The sequence below is a fragment of the Oryctolagus cuniculus genome, chromosome 21 (assembly GCF_051225735.1).
Source record: "Oryctolagus cuniculus isolate XC-2025 breed Fujian yellow rabbit chromosome 21, ASM5122573v1, whole genome shotgun sequence".
Taxonomy (NCBI): Eukaryota; Metazoa; Chordata; class Mammalia; order Lagomorpha; family Leporidae; genus Oryctolagus; species Oryctolagus cuniculus.
The window spans coordinates 32,661,276-32,679,484 of NC_142887.1; the positions used below are offsets into that span (position 1 = coordinate 32,661,276).

An 18,209-nucleotide genomic window follows, 5' to 3' on the forward strand; every position below is an offset into this window, starting at 1 on the left:
TTTATTTTATTTATTTGAAAGAGTTACACAGAGAGGAGAGGCAGAGAGAGAGAAGTCTTCTATCCGATGGTTCACTCCCCAGTTGGCTGCAATGGTGGAGCTGTGCTGATCTGAAGCCAAGAGCCAGGAGCCTCCTCCAGGTCTCCCTTGTGGGCACAGGGGCCCAAGGACTTGGGCCATCCTCCACTGCTTTCCCAGGCCGCAGCAGAGAGCTGGATGGGAAGTGGAGTAGCCAGGTCTCTAACCAGCGCCCATATGAGATGCCAGCGCTTCAGGCCAGGGTGTTAACCCACTGTGCCACAGTGCTGGCCCCTACCCTAGATGTTTGTCTTTTTCTTAAAAAAAAAAAAAAAAAAAAAAAGGATTTATTTGACAGAATGATGGAAAGAGAGAGAATCTTCCATCTGCTGGTTCACTGCCCAGATAACTTCAATAGCCAGGGTTGGGCCAGGCTGAAGCCGGGAACCTGGAACTCCATCTGGGTCTCCCACATGGGGGCAGGGGCCCAAGGATTTGGGCATCTTTCTCTGCTTTCCAGGGAGCATTAACATAGAGGCGGATTGGAAACAGAACATCTGGGACTCAAGCCGACACTTGGAACTGGCACTTTGATATGGGATGCCAGCATCTCAAGTTGTGGTTTAACCCACTGCAGCCCAGCGCCCGCCTCCACCCAGATGTTTTCATCATGCAGTGTCTGACAACAGAATAGGCGGTGCTGAGGAGAAATAGCCAGTCCTAGAGGGTTCACACTCTAAGACTATTAGGGCTGTCAAAAAGCTGTGGGAAATGGAATTAAAAGATAAGCTTAGGGGGCCAGCACCATGCGCAGTAGGTTAATCCTCCGCCTGTGGTGCCGGAATCCCATATGAGCGCTGGTTCGTGTTCCGGCTGCTCTTCTTCCCATCCAGCTCTCTGCTGCGGCCTGGGAGAGCAACAGAGGATGGCCCAAGTGCTTTGGCCCCTTCACCCACATGGAAGACCCGGAAGAAGCTCCTAGCTCCTGGCTTTGGATCGGCACAGCTCCGGCCGTTGGGGCCATCTAGGGAGTGAGCCAGTGGAAGGAAAACCTTTCTGTCTCTCCCTCTCACTATATGTAACTCACCTCTCAAATAAATAAATAAATAAATAAATAAAATCTTTAAAAAATAAGAAATGAATTTTAAAAAAGACAAGCTTAGGAGTAAGTATTTGGCCTTAGTGGTTCAAGCTGCTGGTTGGGACACCTGTATCCACTCTATAGAAGTGCCTAGGTTTAGGTGCCGGCTCTGCTCCCACACCCTGGCAGGCAGCAGGTGACGCTCAAGTTCTGGGAGACCTGGGTGGGATGCTTGCTCCCAGCTGTGGCCTGGCTCAGTCCTATGTGGCCGTTTGGGAAGTGAACCAGCAGATGGAACATCTCTCTGTTTCTCTCTGTCTCCCAAATAAGTAAAATTTTTTTAAGAAAAATATTTTGGTACAAAAAATGCTGAAATCCATTTTTATAGTTTTTTATAACAATTTTCCATTTCTTGAAAATCTCTTGGTTCCACTTATTTATAACTTTTTTTTTTTTTTTTTTTGGACAGGCAGAGTGGACAGTGAGAGAAAGAGACAGAGAGAAAGGTCTTCCTTTGCCATTGGTTCACCCTCCAATGGCCGCCGCGGCTGGCGCACCGCGCTGATCTGAAGGCAGGAGCCAGGTGCTTCTCCTGGTCTCCCATGGGGTGCAGGGCCCAAGCACTTGGGCCATCCTCCACTGCACTCCCTGGCCACAGCAGAGAGCTGGCCTGGAAGAGGGGCGACCGGGACAGAATCCGGAGCCCCGACCGGGACTAGAACCTGGTGTGCCGGCGCCGCGAGGCGGAGGATTAGCCTAGTGAGCCGCAGCACCGGCTTATTTATAACACTTTTGAAATGGTACATCAATTTTGATATGACAGGATGTTAGAAATGGAGGACAGGGGTTGCTGTTCCGGAGGAAGGGAGGATCCTGTTGCAGGGACTGGGATGGAGACCAAACGTCCCAGGTGATTGATTGTGTAGAACTCAGACCACAAGAGCCAGCGTTGTGGTGTAGCCGATTAAGCCACTGCCTGGGATACCAGTATGCCATGTGGTTGCCCATAAGAGTCCTGGCTGCTCCACTCCCGATCCAACTCCCTGCTTTGGCCTGGGTAAGCAGCACAAGGTGGCCCAAGTGCTTGGGCCCCTGCCAGCCACGACCTAAATGGAGTTCCAGGCTCCTGGCTTTGGTGTAGCCCAGTCCTGGCTGTTACGGCCATTTGAGGAGTGAACCTGTGGATAGACGATCTATGTCTCCCTCGTCTCTGTAACTTTGCCTTTCAAATAACTCCTTTTTTTAAAGAACTCGGAACACAGCACAGGTCGTGGTTGTGATGTGTTGTGGTTCTGCAAACTTACCTTTGGGGGAGACGTGGCCCACGGAGGAGCTGTGGCTTTTGTGTTGTTGGTTGGTTTGTATTGTACTTACATGAGAGACAGACAGCTCCTACCTACTGGTGCAGTCCTCAGGTGTCTACAGCAGCTGAGGGTTGGAACGGGGAGCTGGGAGCTCTTCCCAGGTCTCCTGCCTGGGTGGCAGATAAAGTAAGTTGAGTCCTCACTGCTGACTCCCAGAATCTGCATGTGCAGGAAAACAGAGCTGGGAATCAAACCCAGGCACTCCAGTGTGAGACATAGGCATCTTAACTGCTAGGCCAAATGCCTGGCCCACTTAAAAAAATTAAATAAAAAAAAAAAAAACCTGCTTTATTAAGAGATAATTCTCGTTATCATGCAGTTCAGGTGTGTGATGTGTATTATGCGGTGATTTTTAGTATATTCACAGAGTCATGGGCTATCAGTACAATCGGTTCTACAATATTTTCACCACCATAAAAAACCTGAATTCCTGTTTTTTTTTAATTTTGGGGTATTTTCATTTTATTTGAAAGGTAAAGAGAGAGACAGAAACAGATTATCTTCCATCTGCTGGAGCACTCCCTAAATGCATGTAACAGCAAGGTTGGGCCAGGCTGAAACCAAGAACCCAGAGCTCAGTCTGGATCTTCCATGTGGACCCAGTTACTTGGGCCACTTTGTGTCTTCCAGGGTGTACATTGGCAAGAGGCTCAAACCGGAAGCAGGGCCGAGACTCAGATGCAGGCACTGACTCCCTAGCGCCTGTTCTCACCAGTGTTATTCATGGTAGTCAAAGAGTGGAGCTGACCCCAGTTTCTGTCAGCTGATGAATAAGTAAAGCAGTATTGGGGGATTCCTATGTTGCACCATTACTTGGCAATAAAAGTAATGCAGATAGGGCTGACACATGGGTGTCAGGACATGGGTGCACTTTGGAAAGATTGCGCTAGGTCGAAGAAGCCTGTCACAAAAGAGCTACCATCTTGGCCATTTCTATGAAGCGTCCAGAATAGGCAAATCCATGCAGATAGCAGGTGGGTGGTCGCCAGAGTTAGGCCTTCTTATCTGTCCAAAAGACCTGTTTTTCCTGTCTCTGGTTATTATAGCATAATTCATGCTAGTGAGTTCCGCGTTAACACAGTGCTACTTCCTCTCCCGTCTGCGTCCCTGGTAAGCGGAGCCCTGAGGTTCCAGCTGTTGCCCCACCTCAACGCAGTGGGGGGGGGGGGGGCTCTGCTTGTTGCCGCTGCCCTTGCGGGGCCTGAGCCTGGTCTCCCCGCAGCCCAGCTGCAGCTCCAGCAGGCGGCGCTGCAGCAGCAGCAGCAGCAGCAACAGCAGCAGTTCCAGGCGCAGCAGGCAGCGCTGCAGCAGCAGCAGCAGCAGCAGCAGCAGCAGTTCCAGGCGCAGCAGAACGCCATGCAGCAGCAGTTCCAGGCCGCGGTGCAGCAGCAGCAGCAGCAGCAGCAGCACCTGATCAAGTTACATCATCAGAACCAGCAGCAGGTACCTGGGGCCCCTCCCCCGTCCTGGGCCCAGGCAGGAGAACAAGGCCCCGTGACGGCACCCAGTCAGGTCCGGGTACCTGGCTGTGGACGCGCCGTGTGCTGAAGGGCTGTGAGCAGTTCATGCGAGAGTTCCCACAAGCAGGCAGTGAGCCCCTGGGGGTACGTGGACCCTGCTGCTCCGTCTCCGTCTCCGCAGCTCGTGGAGGGTCCCTTCCCAGAGGTTGCTGAGTCTTCAGCCCCACTCGTCCTCTCTTCCTGAAGGAGGACATCGCTGACACGGACCATCCCTTTGAGGCACAGACTGGTGACCCCTGGTAATCCCAGCCTCGCTGGGGAGGCTTCAGATGTCCAGTTGCCCGAGCTGGCGGCTTCCCTGGGCTGCGTCGTACTGTGCCTTCTACGTACTTCCCCTGAACCATCCCGGGGATGTGTCCTCGAGGGCGCAGAGCCCTTCTGTGGCAGGTGCTCTCCTCCCCACGTGAAAGGTCAGCCAGGCAGGCCTCCTTGGAGGCTGTGGTGGTGTCCCACTGGGCTTCTGGGGCAGAGCTGGCACCCCAGAGGCCGGCAGAAGGTAACCGAGTGCTCCTTGTGTCTCCAGATACAGCAGCAGCAGCAGCAGTTGCAGCGGATGGCACAGCTGCAGCTGCAGCAGCAGCAGCAGCAGCAGCAACAGCAGGCTTTGCAGGCCCAGCCGCCCATGCAGCAGCCGCCCATGCAGCAGCCTCAGCCTCCCCCCTCCCAGACCCTACCCCAGCAGCTGCAGCAAATGCATCACCCACAGCACCACCAGCCACCGCCACAGGCCCAGCAGCCGCCAGTTGCTCAGAACCAACCGTCACAGCTCCCACCACAGTCCCAGCCCCAGCCTTTGGTGTCCCAGGCTCAAGCCCTCCCTGGACAGATGCTGTACGCCCAGCAGCAGCTGAAATTTGTGAGTATCCCGCCCCGTGGGGAGGCACACGCAGCTTCTCTTGTGTCCTGTGCAGCAACTGGGTCTGTCGGCAGCAGTGTCCGAGGTGCTTCAGCTGTAGTTACCACGTCCATTCCTTTGAGCAGAAGGCCTCAGCAGCCCCCGACGCTACCCCACATCCAGGCCTGCGGCACGGCTCCGTGAGGGACCATGCATTGCAGGAGCTGCTCTTGCACTCTGCGTGGGCTGGTCCAGGCAGTGTCTAAGAGCTCCCGAACCGGGTGATTGCTTGCATGGCAGGGCACCACTGTGCAGGGCCCGTCCACAGTGCTGTGCTGGTGCCCAGAGGCACGTTCTGAGCAACGATCTCGGAGACCTTGGATTGCCATGCTTTGAGGGAGGTAATCGTATATACAATCCTGTTGTCTCCAGTCTCACTGTGTCTCTGTACAAAGTCAGTGGCATTTATACAGAGGACAGAGTGTGGCCACCAGGAGGGAGGCAGCTGGGTCAAGGCACCACGTGGGCATCTTTTTGTGGCCTTTTTATTTGTGATTTGTTGAGTGGAGTAGGGACAGGGACCACACCAGAACCAAGTACAAGTAGAAGACCCCACGGAAGAAGGCTGGGGAGGTTTGTGAGTGGTTAAGTACAGTCACTTCCCTGTCCTGGGAGCCAGCCCCCGGGCCCTGGGTCCTTATGTGCTTCTTGGTGGGATGTGTTCTGTTGAGATTAGATCTAATGGCTTAGAGGCGGCACCTGTGTGGGCTTGGCCCGAGCCTACCTTGTCCCTCGAGGTTTCTCCACACAGTGGTCCCACAGTGGCCTGCTTTCCTGCCCGGCTCACCCCTCTAGCTGTGCCTGCTGCTGGCTGGCCAGCTGGCCCTGGTTACTGTCAGTGAGTCGAAGCTCTGAGCAGGGCTCTCTGTGAGCGTGACCCAGAGGACAAGTGGCCTGGGCTGTGTGCTTGGCTTTGGAAGCTGTCTCTTGTGGGTGCTGGTGGTGACATGTATGTGGGGGGTCTCATGGGGGAGGGCCATGTTGCTTCTTGCCAGCTTTGGATGAGGTGCGGCTGTACCCTGCTCACCCAGAGCAGGGTAGGTTTGGGACGTTTCTGGTGGACTTAGGAATCATGCAGCCAGTGAGGTGACATGGCCTGCAAAGTCAAGCAGATTCATCCTTGTCTCAAGAAAAGCTCCATTTTAGAAGTCATGTGTGCTCTGTTCACTGCCCCAGGTAGCTCCAAATTGCATTCTCTCTTCCTCTCTTAAGGTCCGAGCCCCGATGGTGGTGCAGCAGCCGCAGGTGCAGCCCCAGGTGCCACAGGTTCAGCCCCAGGTGCCGCAGCAGACAGCGGTGCAGACAGCTCAGGCTGCCCAGATGGTGGCTCCTGGAGTCCAGGTGAGGGCCTTGGGAGCCAAGGGCATCTGTAGTAGCTAGTGGGTGCTTGTCGCCCGCACAGGGAGCTCTGCAGCAAGGGCCCTGGTAGCATTGGGCTGAGTTGGTCAAGCGTGGGCTTCCTCTTCATTTACTCTGACCCTCAGGATCCTCGGGGTAACCTGCTTCATCAAGTCTGGGACCCCCCAAGCTGTGCAGGGCAAGTCGTCCCCCTGTCCTCTGGTGTCCTTCGGCTTGCCTGTTCTCTGATACTCTGAGGTTGTGCCTCAGTTTCCTCCTCACCTCAGCTTCGGTGTGGGTATCTAACTTCAGAGCTGGCTGGGGCAGGGGTCTCTAGAAACTAAGAAGAGGCTGGGAGTGGCTGCCCACGTGCTCGGCAGCAGGAGTAGGAGTGTCCTGGTGCTTGTCCTGCGCTTTGGGACTTCGGTGTGGCACAGGGAGAAGTATGCGTCCCTCCCTCATCACCACGTCAGCTCATGCCCTTTCTCTGCCTGCTGGATGGCTTTGGGGCACAGGAGGTCTGGCTGGCCCTTTCTAGTGGCTAAGGGTAGGGTTCCGGGGTCCCCAGGACGCCTCTGACAGTCCCGCCTCACCCTGGTGCAGGGTGGTGGCCGTCAGGGAAACACTCCTGATCCTGACTCAGAAGGGTTAGCTTTAGAAGGAGCCAGATGTGCTAGTTTGTGTGGTCCGCCTGTTGCTGCATCCCAGGCCACATCTGGCACTTCCGCTGTGCTTTGCTGCTGTCACAAGGGCATCAGCTGTGCTCCTGCACCTGCTGGCTCACCTGCAAGCAACATGTCCGGGTGAATGGTGCTGTGTGTCAGGCCCTTCCGGACACGGTGTGCTCTGTTAGTGTGCGGCATCATTGCACAGTGGGCAAAGGGCTCAGTAAGAGTCCCCCTCAGTCCCTACCACACGTATCAGTCCTCTGCTGGCTGAGGGGCAGCATGGTGACCGAGGCCAACTGAGGGGTTCGGTGCAGCTGAGCTGACCTAGCAGCCTCCCTGGACAAGCTGGGCCCAGGGTTCCCATGTCATCTGCTTCCTCAGAGGTGGCCTTGTGCAAAACACCCCCACGGACTCCACGTTTGTGGCTGCCAGGGCTGACCGCCCGTGGGACAAGGTTAGTCTATCTGCCACCCCCAGTGTCTGGGACCTCCCTCCTCTTGGTCTCCATGCAGAGAAAGCACATGGCCTGTGTGCAGATCCGGCTTGGTGGCGGCATGCAGTGACCCTCTGCCCTTGCTCTTCACGACCCTCCCTCCCACATCCAGGGCAGCAGATCAAGGAGATTTGTGCTCCTGAGGTCAGGTGCAGCGGGGAAGAGAACTAGAACTCCCCTCTGATCCCGCTCCTCAAAGTTGGAGAGCGAACAGCCATGGGCCAGCCCGCATATTCAGCTGCCATGGGCCCCCTGTTCTGCTGATGTCCTGGGCTTCCAGCTCTAGGTGGTGTGCGCCCTGTAGTTCCACTGGCTCCTTATCCCTGCTGCCCATTCAGTCCCCACTGTTGAACCCTGCTCAGGTGCTGCTCTGCCTGCAAGGTGATCACCACTGGCTCCTGGTGGAAGCCCCATTCCAGCCGGCGTGGGGGCCTGGTGCTGGGTACCCATCACCGTTGCTGGTTTACCTTCCTGCCACCCTGGAGCTAAGGCATGGAGAGCTGGTGGCCAGTGATGCTAAGGCAGGACCTTTGGGTGAGGACCATGGAATGATGAGGAGTGACTGGCCACCACTTTGTTTCCCGATGGATTTGCTGTTTGGCAGGGAGGGGGCGCCTCCAGTTTTTCAAGGACCACTGTCACCTGCCTGCAGTGCCATGGGACGTGTGTGGCCAGGTGGTGGGACTGCTCAGGGCAGGCAGCAGAGTTCGCCTCCTACGTTCTCAAAGGCCAGAGAAGGATGCACCTCCATGGTGTGCCTTTCAGTGTGGTGGTGACCCTCGGGCTCCTGGCCTCTCACTCTGCCGCTTTTCTCTGCATCGTGGTCTTGCTATGCTGCTGGTTCCCAGGAGGCTGGGCAGCCCCACTGCATTGTCCTAGAGACAGTGGTTTCTGGGTGTGGCTAGGTGGCTTAAGGGCAAGAAGCTCCTTAAAGGGATAGCTTTGGATTTCAGGCCTGCCTTTGAAACCCAGTTGGCTTGGTGGACGAGGCGAGGTTTTAGTACTGTGCTGTAGAAACCCTGAGAGACGTATGGTGGCTGTGGAAAATAAAAGTGCACAGATAGGGCAGGCGTTGTGGTGTGGCCCTTAAGCCACCACTTGGGACGCCTGCATCCCATATCACAGTGCTGGTTCAAGTCCCGGCTACTCTGCTTCCAATCCTGCTTCCTGGTAATGCATCTAGGAGCCAGTGGATGAGGGCCGAAGTGTGTGGGCCCCTGCTACCCACATGGAGACTTGGATGGAGTTCCCTGCTCCTGACTTTAGTCTGGCGCACCCCTGGCTATTGAGGTCATTTGGAGAATGAACCAACAGATGGAAGATTCTCCCCCCTTCCCTCTCCCTCTCCCTCCCTCCCTCCCTCCCTCCCTCCCCCTACCTTTTGTGTAGATGGAAATAAATAAAAAACATAAAAAGTGTGAAGATGGGGAATTTGGCATTGTGATGCAGTGAGCTAAGCTGTCGCTGGTGATGCCTACATCCCATATGTGAGTGCTGGTCTGATCCGACTCCCTGCTGATGTGTTTGGGAGAGCAGCAGAGGATGGCCCTTGGTCCCTCGCCACCCTTGTGGGAGACCTGGATGAAGCTCAGGACTTCTGGCTTTGGCCTGGACCAGTCCAGGTCATTGTGGCCATTTTGGAGGAGTGAACTAGCAAATGGAAGCTCTCAGATTAATTCTTATTCTCTCCCTCTCTCCCCTCTGCCCCACCTCCACCCCCATGAGTAAATGAACCTTTAAAAACAAACAAAGAAGAAATGCAAGGAAATGTCGGTGAGAGGAGCATCCCAGTGGGGTAGGAAGTTTGCTGGCTTTAGGGTTCCCTCATGTCACCGAGGGCTTACCATCCACAAGGTCTCACATGTGGTGTCTTCCCTGTTACTGGAGCAGTGAGGTGTGTGTCATCAGAAAGCCCTTTTTGCCCAGAAAGGAACATTCCTCTGGGAGTGTCTCCAGCTGTCCTTAGTGACCTTCTTGGTCTTGGATTTTATTTCCAGGTGTTTTTTTTTTTTTTTTTTTTTTTTTTTTGCTGTCACCAGTTACGTATCTGCTGTGTGGCTGAGTTCTTGGTTATTTCCCAAAGCTGCTCAGAAGTGAGTCCCAGGGCCGCCTTGAAAGTCGGCAGTCCTGTGAGCAGGACACCAGGGGCACAGAGTGGGGCTCCTCACTTGACCTCAGAGCCCAGGGACCGCGGGAGCACCGCCCGCTGTGGAGTGGGCCAGCCATTCTGTGAGAACTATGCTAGGGCTGGGGGTGCTGCAGCAGGCAGCCCTCCTAGAACAGAACAGAGGCACTGGCAGGGGTGGGATTGTTTCAGGATGTGGGCTGGCCCTGGGCTGTGGACGCGTCCCCACCGTGGGATTTTGGACCAACAGACTTCTCTTTGTCCCCTTACAACCTGGTTAGAGTATGTCTCCCATTTCGACATTCCCTGTGCTTTTGTCTTCGAACCTACTGTTCTTACAGTATACAGATGCTTCACCCTAATTTACAGGTCACTGAGTTGTCCTCAGAGACAGACGGCAACCGTGGATGTGTGTGTGGCAGAGCTGACGTGTGATTGTTGTCAGTGGCCGGCCCGCAGGACCCCTGTGTGTGCGCCGGCCGTGGCTCCTCTGCAGCAGTTGGCTGGGAAGTGCTAGAATGCTGTCCCTTGCCGGCTCCTGGCGGGCGTGCCTGGCGCTCGTCTGCCTGTGTGCGTAGTACTGGTGCGCTGTCCTCCGAGTTTGCGGTTAAGAGAGAATGAGCTTTGCTTCCAGGAGTTGTGTTTGAAGAAGTCAGTGGGCAATCAGGCTTCAGCTTTTCCTTCCTCGTTACTGCCTTCTGGGAAGAAATGTGCTCCCCTCACAGCCCGCCTCCCAGCCGGAAGGCACACCATCGAGTGTCCTGAGTGCAGCAGAGGCCCACGGACAGCTCCCCTCACCGCCCGCCACGCCCCCTCTGCTTTCTGCCCACTCCCAGTGTGGACTGGTTCCCCAGAGAAGCTTCCGCCCTGAAGCATGCCGTGGCGGGCGCTGGGCTCTTCAGGACCGTGTGTGACACAGCCAGTGCCGCCAGAACCGCTTGCTTGCCACGTCCCCAGGAAGGTCCCTCTTGGCCTGGCTGCTGTGTGTTCTGATTGGCCTCTGCTACTGCTACGACAGCCCCAGCTAGCAGGGCGCTCTGGCTTTGGAGCCTTGTCCCTGGCTGCCGTCACTGCATGGACATGGTGCAGCAGCACTGCCTTGATCTGGGGCCAGGCGTACGCCTCCTGGACTCGGGATTTTGTTTTTCCTTGGACCAGTCCCTTTGTTCCCAGCACTGTCATTCTGTCGTGGTCTGTGGCAGTGCTAAATGGACACAGGCCCTGCTCTCCAGGGACCTGGCTTGGAATCCATCCCCCACTTCAGCCCAGAGCAAGGGTGGCCAGGCCCACAGCACAGCAGTGGTCCTGGCCCATGCCAAAGTGCTGCTTGCCCCTGCAGGCCTCCTGCGGGCAGAGGCCCAGGCTTCTTCCCCTCTGCGTTTAGTGTAAAAGGAAACCCTGGTAGGTACCCGGACAGCAGCCCCAGAGAGGCCAGGAGGATGGGGGTGGTTTGCAGTCTGCCTCTGTAAGGAAAATTCCGGAATGGGCCTGTGGCCCTCACCTTCTGTTTCAGTGATGGTCAGCCTTTCTCGTGGCAAGCTTTGTTGATGAGTCGTCTTCGGAGGTTTGTCCCCTAGAAGTGCCATCGCCTGCCCTTGAAGTCTGATTCTGTGGGCTCTGGGATTCTGATGGGCCCACAGCTCAAGGCGGAATTCAGGACAGCGCACCCAGGAGTGGCCAGTTAGGATAGAAGGGTCTGGAAGCAGCACCGACGGTGACTCTCCTAGACCCCTGATGCCGTGGGCCTGCGCACGTTGGCCAGAACTGTCCTGATGCTGGGGGCCTCGCCCTGGCGCACACACCCTCTCCACCTGCCCGCACGCTGCGTCTCTTGTCACAATCACCTTGTCTGTTGTCCCTCTGTCCTCAAAGATGATCACCGAAGCCTTGGCCCAAGGCGGGATGCATGTAAGAGCCCGGTTCCCACTCACCTCCGCAGTGTCTGCCGTCCCGGCGAGCTCCATTCCTTTGGGCAGACAGCCCACAGCACAGGTATTTATGGGACTGCGGACAGGGCTCGGCTGGGAGCTTGGGGTCCCCTGAGAGCCTTTGTAAAGCGCACCTGTCATCTCCGGTGACTGCTTCACGGTGGCTTTCAGAGTGCCCGACCAAGTCGTCCCTCTGGGATGAGGCCAGGCCCAGCGTGTGCCCCCTGAGGGGATGTGAGTAAATGGGGTGCGATCAGGTGAACACTGTCATGCCGCTGTCCTGTTCCTGGTAAAATAGGACAAAAGCCAAACAAACAGCGGGCTTCCTAGAGCCGGGTTGTCTGGTACCGTGTGGCTGTCTCCATTTAAATTGCTGAAAACGGAGAAAACTGCCCAGTCCCTTGGTTGCACCTGTTACAGATGTGGTGCTGGGCTGCTGCATAGGGAAGCTCATGGTGTCCGTGCTGGACAGCACAGGCCGCAGCCATGGCCTCAGGTTGTGCTGTTTGCACTGGGCTAGGGTTTGCTGTGTGGGGTGTGGAGCGTACTGCACGCACGTGCACACACGACTTCCCAGGCAGGCGTCGACTTCTGTGTGCGTTACATTCTGCAGGGCTACCGTTATCCTGTGAGGTTTGGCAGCATTCCGGAAGTCTTGCTTTAACAAATAGTGATCACATGGAGGCCGTGTGCTGGGCACTGTTCTGAGACTGAGGGCAACCGGTGCTCAAGTTCTCACCCCAGGCTGTGCACGTTTCTGGGTCTGCTGTGGAAACCTCAGACATGCCAGAAGACTCATGGTTCAGTTTCTGTTGGAGGGGAGGCGCATCTGCAGTCCTGGCAGGCGTGGGCCCTGTGCCTCCCCGAGGGCACCGGGGTGGAGCCACCACTCCACCTGCGAGCTGGCACCTCCAGGAACACAGTCAGTTGTTGCCCTCCCTGAACTCTGACCCCCAGGCACGCCCCAGATGTGTATTTGCACAGCTTGCCACTGACCAGAACCTGGTGACATTGGCGTTGACCTCCCTTGTGGCAGGTGGTAGGATATGGGAGAGGGAAGTGGCTGGACTCTGCTGGTGGAAGGAGCCCCTCCTGAGCAGCAGTGGGTGCAGGGCAGGTGGGCGTGGCGGCAGGGCAGACAGAGCTCAGGAGGGCCCCTGTGTTGCTAGGGAGGGTCTCCTCGCCCAGGTTCCTTCGAGTTCTCGGCTCGGCCCTGGAGCTGCTGCTCTCCTTTTCCACAGCCTTTGGCTGCCCGGTGGGTTCCCTGGGCCAGGTGAGGTGGTTAGGTGTGGAGAAGTGGCTTCTGTAAAAACAGAAAAGTGCCCAACACTGAGTGTGTGATGCCTTCTCTGTGTGGAGCTTCACTGGTTCTCTGTGTAGCGTTTAGCCCCTCTCACAGATGGAGAGGGCCTCAGGGGCCACTGGGTTGAGGACCAGGGACTTGGATAAAATACACCAAACAGGTCTTTCTGCCCACAGGGTTAGGTGGAGGGGAGGAAAAGTGGAGGAAAAGACAGAGGAAGCCAAGATGAAGGCAGTAGCTGAAACCAGTGCTCCAGGAGGCCGTTGATCCTGGTTGCATTTTGTGGGGTCAGTGCCAGAGCCTTGTCTGGAAGATGCCAGCATGGACTCACCTGTCTGTGAGCGCTGCAGGGGTGGGATCGTGCCCTCGGCCCTTGGGGTGGTACTATTTTGAGGGCAAATACAGCAGCCTTTAGCAAATACCCCTTGTCCTGGCCAAAAAAAAAAAAAATTAGACCCAAGGATTTCTGGGAAGGAAGGATGGATGGAACTCTGCAAGGTTCTGGTTTTTTTTGGTTTTGTTTTTAAAGCAGGATCATTTTTGCTTGCCATCTGAGAGGAAGACGACCCTGAAACTGTTTAGACAAGAGGGGGAAGCTGCCTGAGGAGAGCCTTGGACGGGGCTGTGCCCACTGCCGGAGCAAGGCGTTGCAGCCTTGGCTGACCCTGGCCTCCCGTCAGAGCCAGGTCCTGAAGCACTGGGCAGAGCCCACCTCCCTCCTGCAGCCTCTCGCACACCTGGTGGGCTGACCTTGGAGCAGAGGAGCTCAGACTCGTGTCCAGGGGCCCCCGCGTGCTCTGGACATTGCACTGGCCACACAGGTTGCTTCCAGAACCGGTGCAGCTGCTCCTGTGTCCATATCTGTGTGGTCCAGTCCCTTTTTAGAAATGAAAGCACTTCCAAAAATGAGGGCACTTCCAAAAGTTCATGGGGTCTTCAGGAAGCTCATGAGAAATGCATATGACAAGAGAGCATGGGTTTCAGATTTTTTTGCACCAAAGTAAACATCTTTAATTTCATTTTCCATGAACTTTTTGAAGCACCCTCATCGTTTTCAAGTCTTTCCAGGAGCTGCCCCACTGCTTGTCTGGCAGTGAACATGCCTGGTGCCTGTGTCCCACAGGCGCTCTGCGGCCAGTGCCTGCTCACCTCTCAGCGTGCCCACGTGTGCGTCCTGTGGCTGCTGTGCTGTGCCAGTTACCCCACAGCCCGCGCGCGCTAGGATGCTTTTCAGCATCTACACTGCCTGTCTGGTTTGCCCTGCGACCACTAACTGGGTCCAAAGAGACAGGTGGATCAGGCTGTGGAAGGGGAAGCAGCTCAGTCTCTGTCCTGTGTCTCACGTTTGTGGGTGCCTCTTGGTCTCAGACAACCGCAGCCAAGCAGGGTTCTGTGCCGGGCAGTGCGCAGCGCAGAGGTCCAAGGGGGAGGCGTGGGCTCCCTGTCGCAGTGCTCCCCTGACAGGTGAGAGCAGGCGACGCCACAAGGTGACCCACGTTCCCCTGCTCTGCAGAGTAACTGCGGGGACTGTGTTGAGGGCGGCCGTGCCGGCAGGCCAGAGCACATGGTGCCGCCACCCCTTCCTGAGCTTTGCCTGTAGGGTGGAACTCCAGGACTAGCCTTTTTCTGCTGCCCCATGGGGTGGCTCTGCCTGCCCTCTCTGCCCTCCTGCCTCTTCCTCTCCCCTCCTCCTTGTGTCCCCCCAGCCCCGTGTGGCCCCCTCATCCTCTCGGAGAACTGGGGAAGACATCCTGCACAGGCCATCAGGGCTGTCGGGTGAGGTCCCTGTCCCAGGGAAGCAGGTCGTGCCGTCGCTGCTGAGGTGTGGACGTTGAATGTGCCTGGGCTCCCCACCACGCACCAGTCCCCTCCCTCCGAGCTCCTGGGTGTGCACCTGTGACACGTGGGTGGCGGGTGGAGTACACGGCGTGCCGTGGCACGTGCTCAGAAGCGCCTGCCTGGGAGGTGCGCCGTCCTCACACTGCGCCTGTTCTAGCATCTGTGACAGACCACCGGCAGAGGTGACGTGAGACAGCACAGAGCTACACCCCTGCATCCTCCGTCCCCTTCAGGGCACTCGCTCCCTAACTGGAGCCCCCAGGCCAGGTGGGGGAGCTCTCCCCCTGCCCAGCTGGGCTATCTGAGGTGCTTTGGGACTTGACACTGCCCAGTGCTGACACCTCAAAGCCTTTGCCGTCCCTGGTTTCCTGCTCTTGAAAATGCCCTTGGTGCCCTTGGTTTGTTTCCTTCCTGCCAAAAGACTCCCCCTGCCTCACCTCGTGTGGGGCAGCTGAGGAGCTGAGAGGGAGCCTGTGGGAGCTCACGGGCGCAGCTGCCAAGCTCAGTGCTGTGGGCTCCGGGCTGCAGCGGCTCACCTGCATGCCCAGCCTGGTGGCCCAGGCCACCCGGCCACTGGGGCAAGTTCAGGAGGAAGCTTCTAGGCCAGGCTAGTGGGAGAGAAGCGTGATGCCTGGGGCCAGGCTCCTGTGAGCATCCAGGATGGCGGGGGCAGGTTGCCCAGGAGCCACCAGGGAAGTCACAGAGAAAGGAGCTGTGTGCGGCGGGACAGACGGGGACGTGAGGGCTGGGGCCAGGAGAGACCCACCGTAGGAGAACCAGGCCCACGCCCTGGCCTGTGCCCTGGCTCCTTGGCTCTGTGGTTCTGCGTGGAGCTTCTTGGTCTTGGGATTTCCTAGAGCGCGCTTTCCACCCCCGCCCCGCCCCTGGGACTCACAGTGCACCCTGGTGGCACTTGGTAGCTCCACCCCTGTGTCCGATCTCGCTGACTCAGTGTGGATCACCCTGGACCATTTCACTGCTCTTACTGGAGTGAGGAGGCGCAGCCACCCAGGCCTGGGGTCTCGTACCCCTGCCCCCCAGCAGGCACGTCTTGGTCACCAAGTAGCAGGAGCAGTCCCTTTTATCGTCAGTGGTGCACTGAATCACAGCTTTGGTTTGGGGCCCCTGACCAGCTCTGTTGGAAGCACCATGATGTGGGTGGTGCACCTGCCGTCCCAGCACCCTGTGCAACACCTCCTGCCAGACTCAGCGGGAATGGCGGAGCGAGGAGGGAAGAGCAGGAGAGAAGCATTTCACTCCCTGAGCCTGGTCTGGGTGGTCCTGAAAGAAAGGGCAGCACAGGCTGCCATGGACAGGGCCCATGTCTACCCCTGCCTGGCCAGTGGGGGTAGGGCAGGTGTCCTGCTTCCCTGGTGGGATCCGGGCCTGTTCCCCGACTCCAGAAGCTGAGAAAGCAGCAGCCCCCAGAGTGGTCCTCACCCTGCATTTCCTGCGCCGTGGGGAGGCGTGTGTGGGAGGAGGCGTGGTGCTGGGGCCCTAGGTGGCCGTCAGCATCAGGTGCCCTGGGAAGTATCCCGAGTCTGTGCAGTGCTGGGCGAGGGTCTCGGACACTCAGCGTGCAGGGGGCTGAATACTGAGGACCCTTGGGTCGCTCTGGATCAAGCAGGAACTTCATGGAGGTCCTGGACCAGATTACACGGCCGTCAGCAGCCCTGGGCAAGGTGGCCTTCTCTCTCCAAGGCTCCTTCGTGGGAGGCATCTGTCACCCCATCTGAAACTCGTCCATGCTGCCCCTGGAAGGGGCGGGCACTTCACACAGCTCTGTCCCGATGCCTGGACTGTGCACTCTCAGCCCTTGGAGTTCCCAGGAGTCTCTGGTGCTGCTGTGGTGTGGTTGTCCCCAGTGTGGCCTGGGGGCACAGAGTAGCCCTGCTCTGCACACAGCGCCAGGGCCTCTGAGGCGTCGAGGTCCGTGCACCTGTGTGACAGCACCAAGCTCTGAGCCCTGGTGTTGCGTTGCTCAGCTCTCCCAGTGGGCTCTGCCAGTCCAGTCAAGACATTGGTGGAGGGCCAGGGGCAGAGAGCCTCCAGCGTGTGTCAGGACGGGGGCTCTGGGCGGCCACGCATGTCCTCAGCTTAGGCCTGGAGGGCTAAGGGCTCCTGGAGTCCTGCGGGAGGACAGTGCCACTGGTCAGCAGAGCGGGGTCCTTGCCGACCCTCGTGCAAGAGCACCGTGGGCAGGAAGGGCAGGCCGGCTGATGCCAGCCAAGCTGTCACCTTCCCAGGCCTCCGTGTCCTCCTGTACCTCAGGAGCCAGGGTGGGGCCTGTGCCTGTGTGTGTGTGCCCAGCGTCTGGAAGGAGACAGGTGTGTCAGGAGGCTGAGAGCGGGGGGGGTGGGGGGGTGGCAGTGAGCCCGCTGAGCCCTCCTCTTCCAGGTCAGCCAGAGCAGCCTCACCATGCTGTCCTCGCCGTCGCCCGGCCAGCAGGTGCAGACTCCGCAGTCCATGCCCCCTCCCCCCCAGCCGTCCCCGCAGCCTGGCCAGCCCAGCTCGCAGCCCAGCTCCAACGTCAGGTAGGCTGGGCAGGGTGGGAGACGGGTCACCTCCCTGCCTGGTGCCCGGGGCGACTCCAGCCTGCGCTCCTGCCCTTGCAGCTCTGGCCCAGCACCGTCCCCCAGCAGCTTCCTGCCCAGCCCCTCCCCGCAGCCCTCCCAGAGCCCCGTGACAGCACGGACCCCGCAGAACTTCAGCGTCCCCTCGCCTGGACCTTTGAACACCCCTGGTAAGTCAGGCCTGGGGCTGGGGCGGGTGGAGCTGAGGCCTGGGGCACCGTCGTGGGCCCTGGGTGCAGCCCTGAACCTCGAGGGCTGGAACCTCCCTTGACCTTGGCAAGGCCTCCACGGCAACCCTCCGAGCCTGAGCGCCCTGTGGACGGGGGCCGAGACCTCGCGTTCTGTGTCCTGCAGTGAACCCTAGCTCCGTCATGAGCCCCGCTGGCTCCAGCCAGGCCGAGGAGCAGCAGTACCTGGACAAGCTGAAGCAGCTGTCTAAGTACATCGAGCCCCTGCGCCGCATGATCAACAAGATCGACAAGAACGAAGGTGGGCCCGGTGCTGGGGCTGGGGCCGGGGCCCCTGGACTCCTGGGGCTGTGTCTGAGGCTCCCCTCTCATGTCCAGACAGGAAAAAGGACCTGAGTAAGATGAAGAGCCTTCTGGACATTCTGACCGACCCCTCTAAGCGGTGAGCTTCGCCCCAGGGCTCTGGGGAGGACAGTGCCGTGCTGGCCTCTGGCCTGACTCCACCTTGCTGGCACCCCCTCCGGGCTGCTGCGGCGGCAGCGGCCTGCCTCCACCCGGCAGCCATCACAGTTGGGCCTCACAGGCCGCTGTCCAAGTCTCAGCCTGTGGAGCTCTCGCTGTGAGCCGGCCACACTGGGCCTGAGTCTTACCTTGAGCCAGTGACCTTGGACAGGCGGCTGTCTCAGTCTCCCCAGCTGCAACCCACATGTGCCGATCATGGAATGAAACGAGGGAGTGCCCGAGTGCCCGGGAAAAGCACATGGAAGGCGGGGCCCCCCGGTGCTTAGCCCCTCCCCTGCTCACCGGCCTGCAGCTGCTGTGAGCACAGCACAGCCATGAAGAGCTGTGCACCAGGCTGGGCGTGGTGTTCGTGCC

General features: G+C 58.1%; 1 protein-coding gene across 7 annotated transcripts in view; it reads left to right on the forward strand.

Moving 5' to 3' along the window:
• Positions 1–18,209, forward strand: part of MED15 (mediator complex subunit 15) — an 81,390-nt gene that overhangs the window by 60,388 nt on the left and 2,793 nt on the right. For 3 of the 7 annotated variants that reach the window (XM_051841028.3, XM_051841025.3, XM_089323469.1), the window contains 8 exons: positions 3,686–3,906; positions 4,507–4,839; positions 6,091–6,219; positions 11,375–11,494; positions 16,970–17,106; positions 17,188–17,315; positions 17,500–17,634; positions 17,712–17,775. In XM_051841028.3, the coding sequence (XP_051696988.2) occupies positions 3,686–3,906; positions 4,507–4,839; positions 6,091–6,219; positions 11,375–11,494; positions 16,970–17,106; positions 17,188–17,315; positions 17,500–17,634; positions 17,712–17,775 (1,267 nt within the window). The remainder of the gene's footprint in view (positions 1–3,685; positions 3,907–4,506; positions 4,840–6,090; positions 6,220–11,374; positions 11,495–16,969; positions 17,107–17,187; positions 17,316–17,499; positions 17,635–17,711; positions 17,776–18,209) is intronic. The other 4 variants (XM_070065916.2, XM_051841027.3, XM_070065917.2 and 1 more) reach the window with 2 other exon arrangements.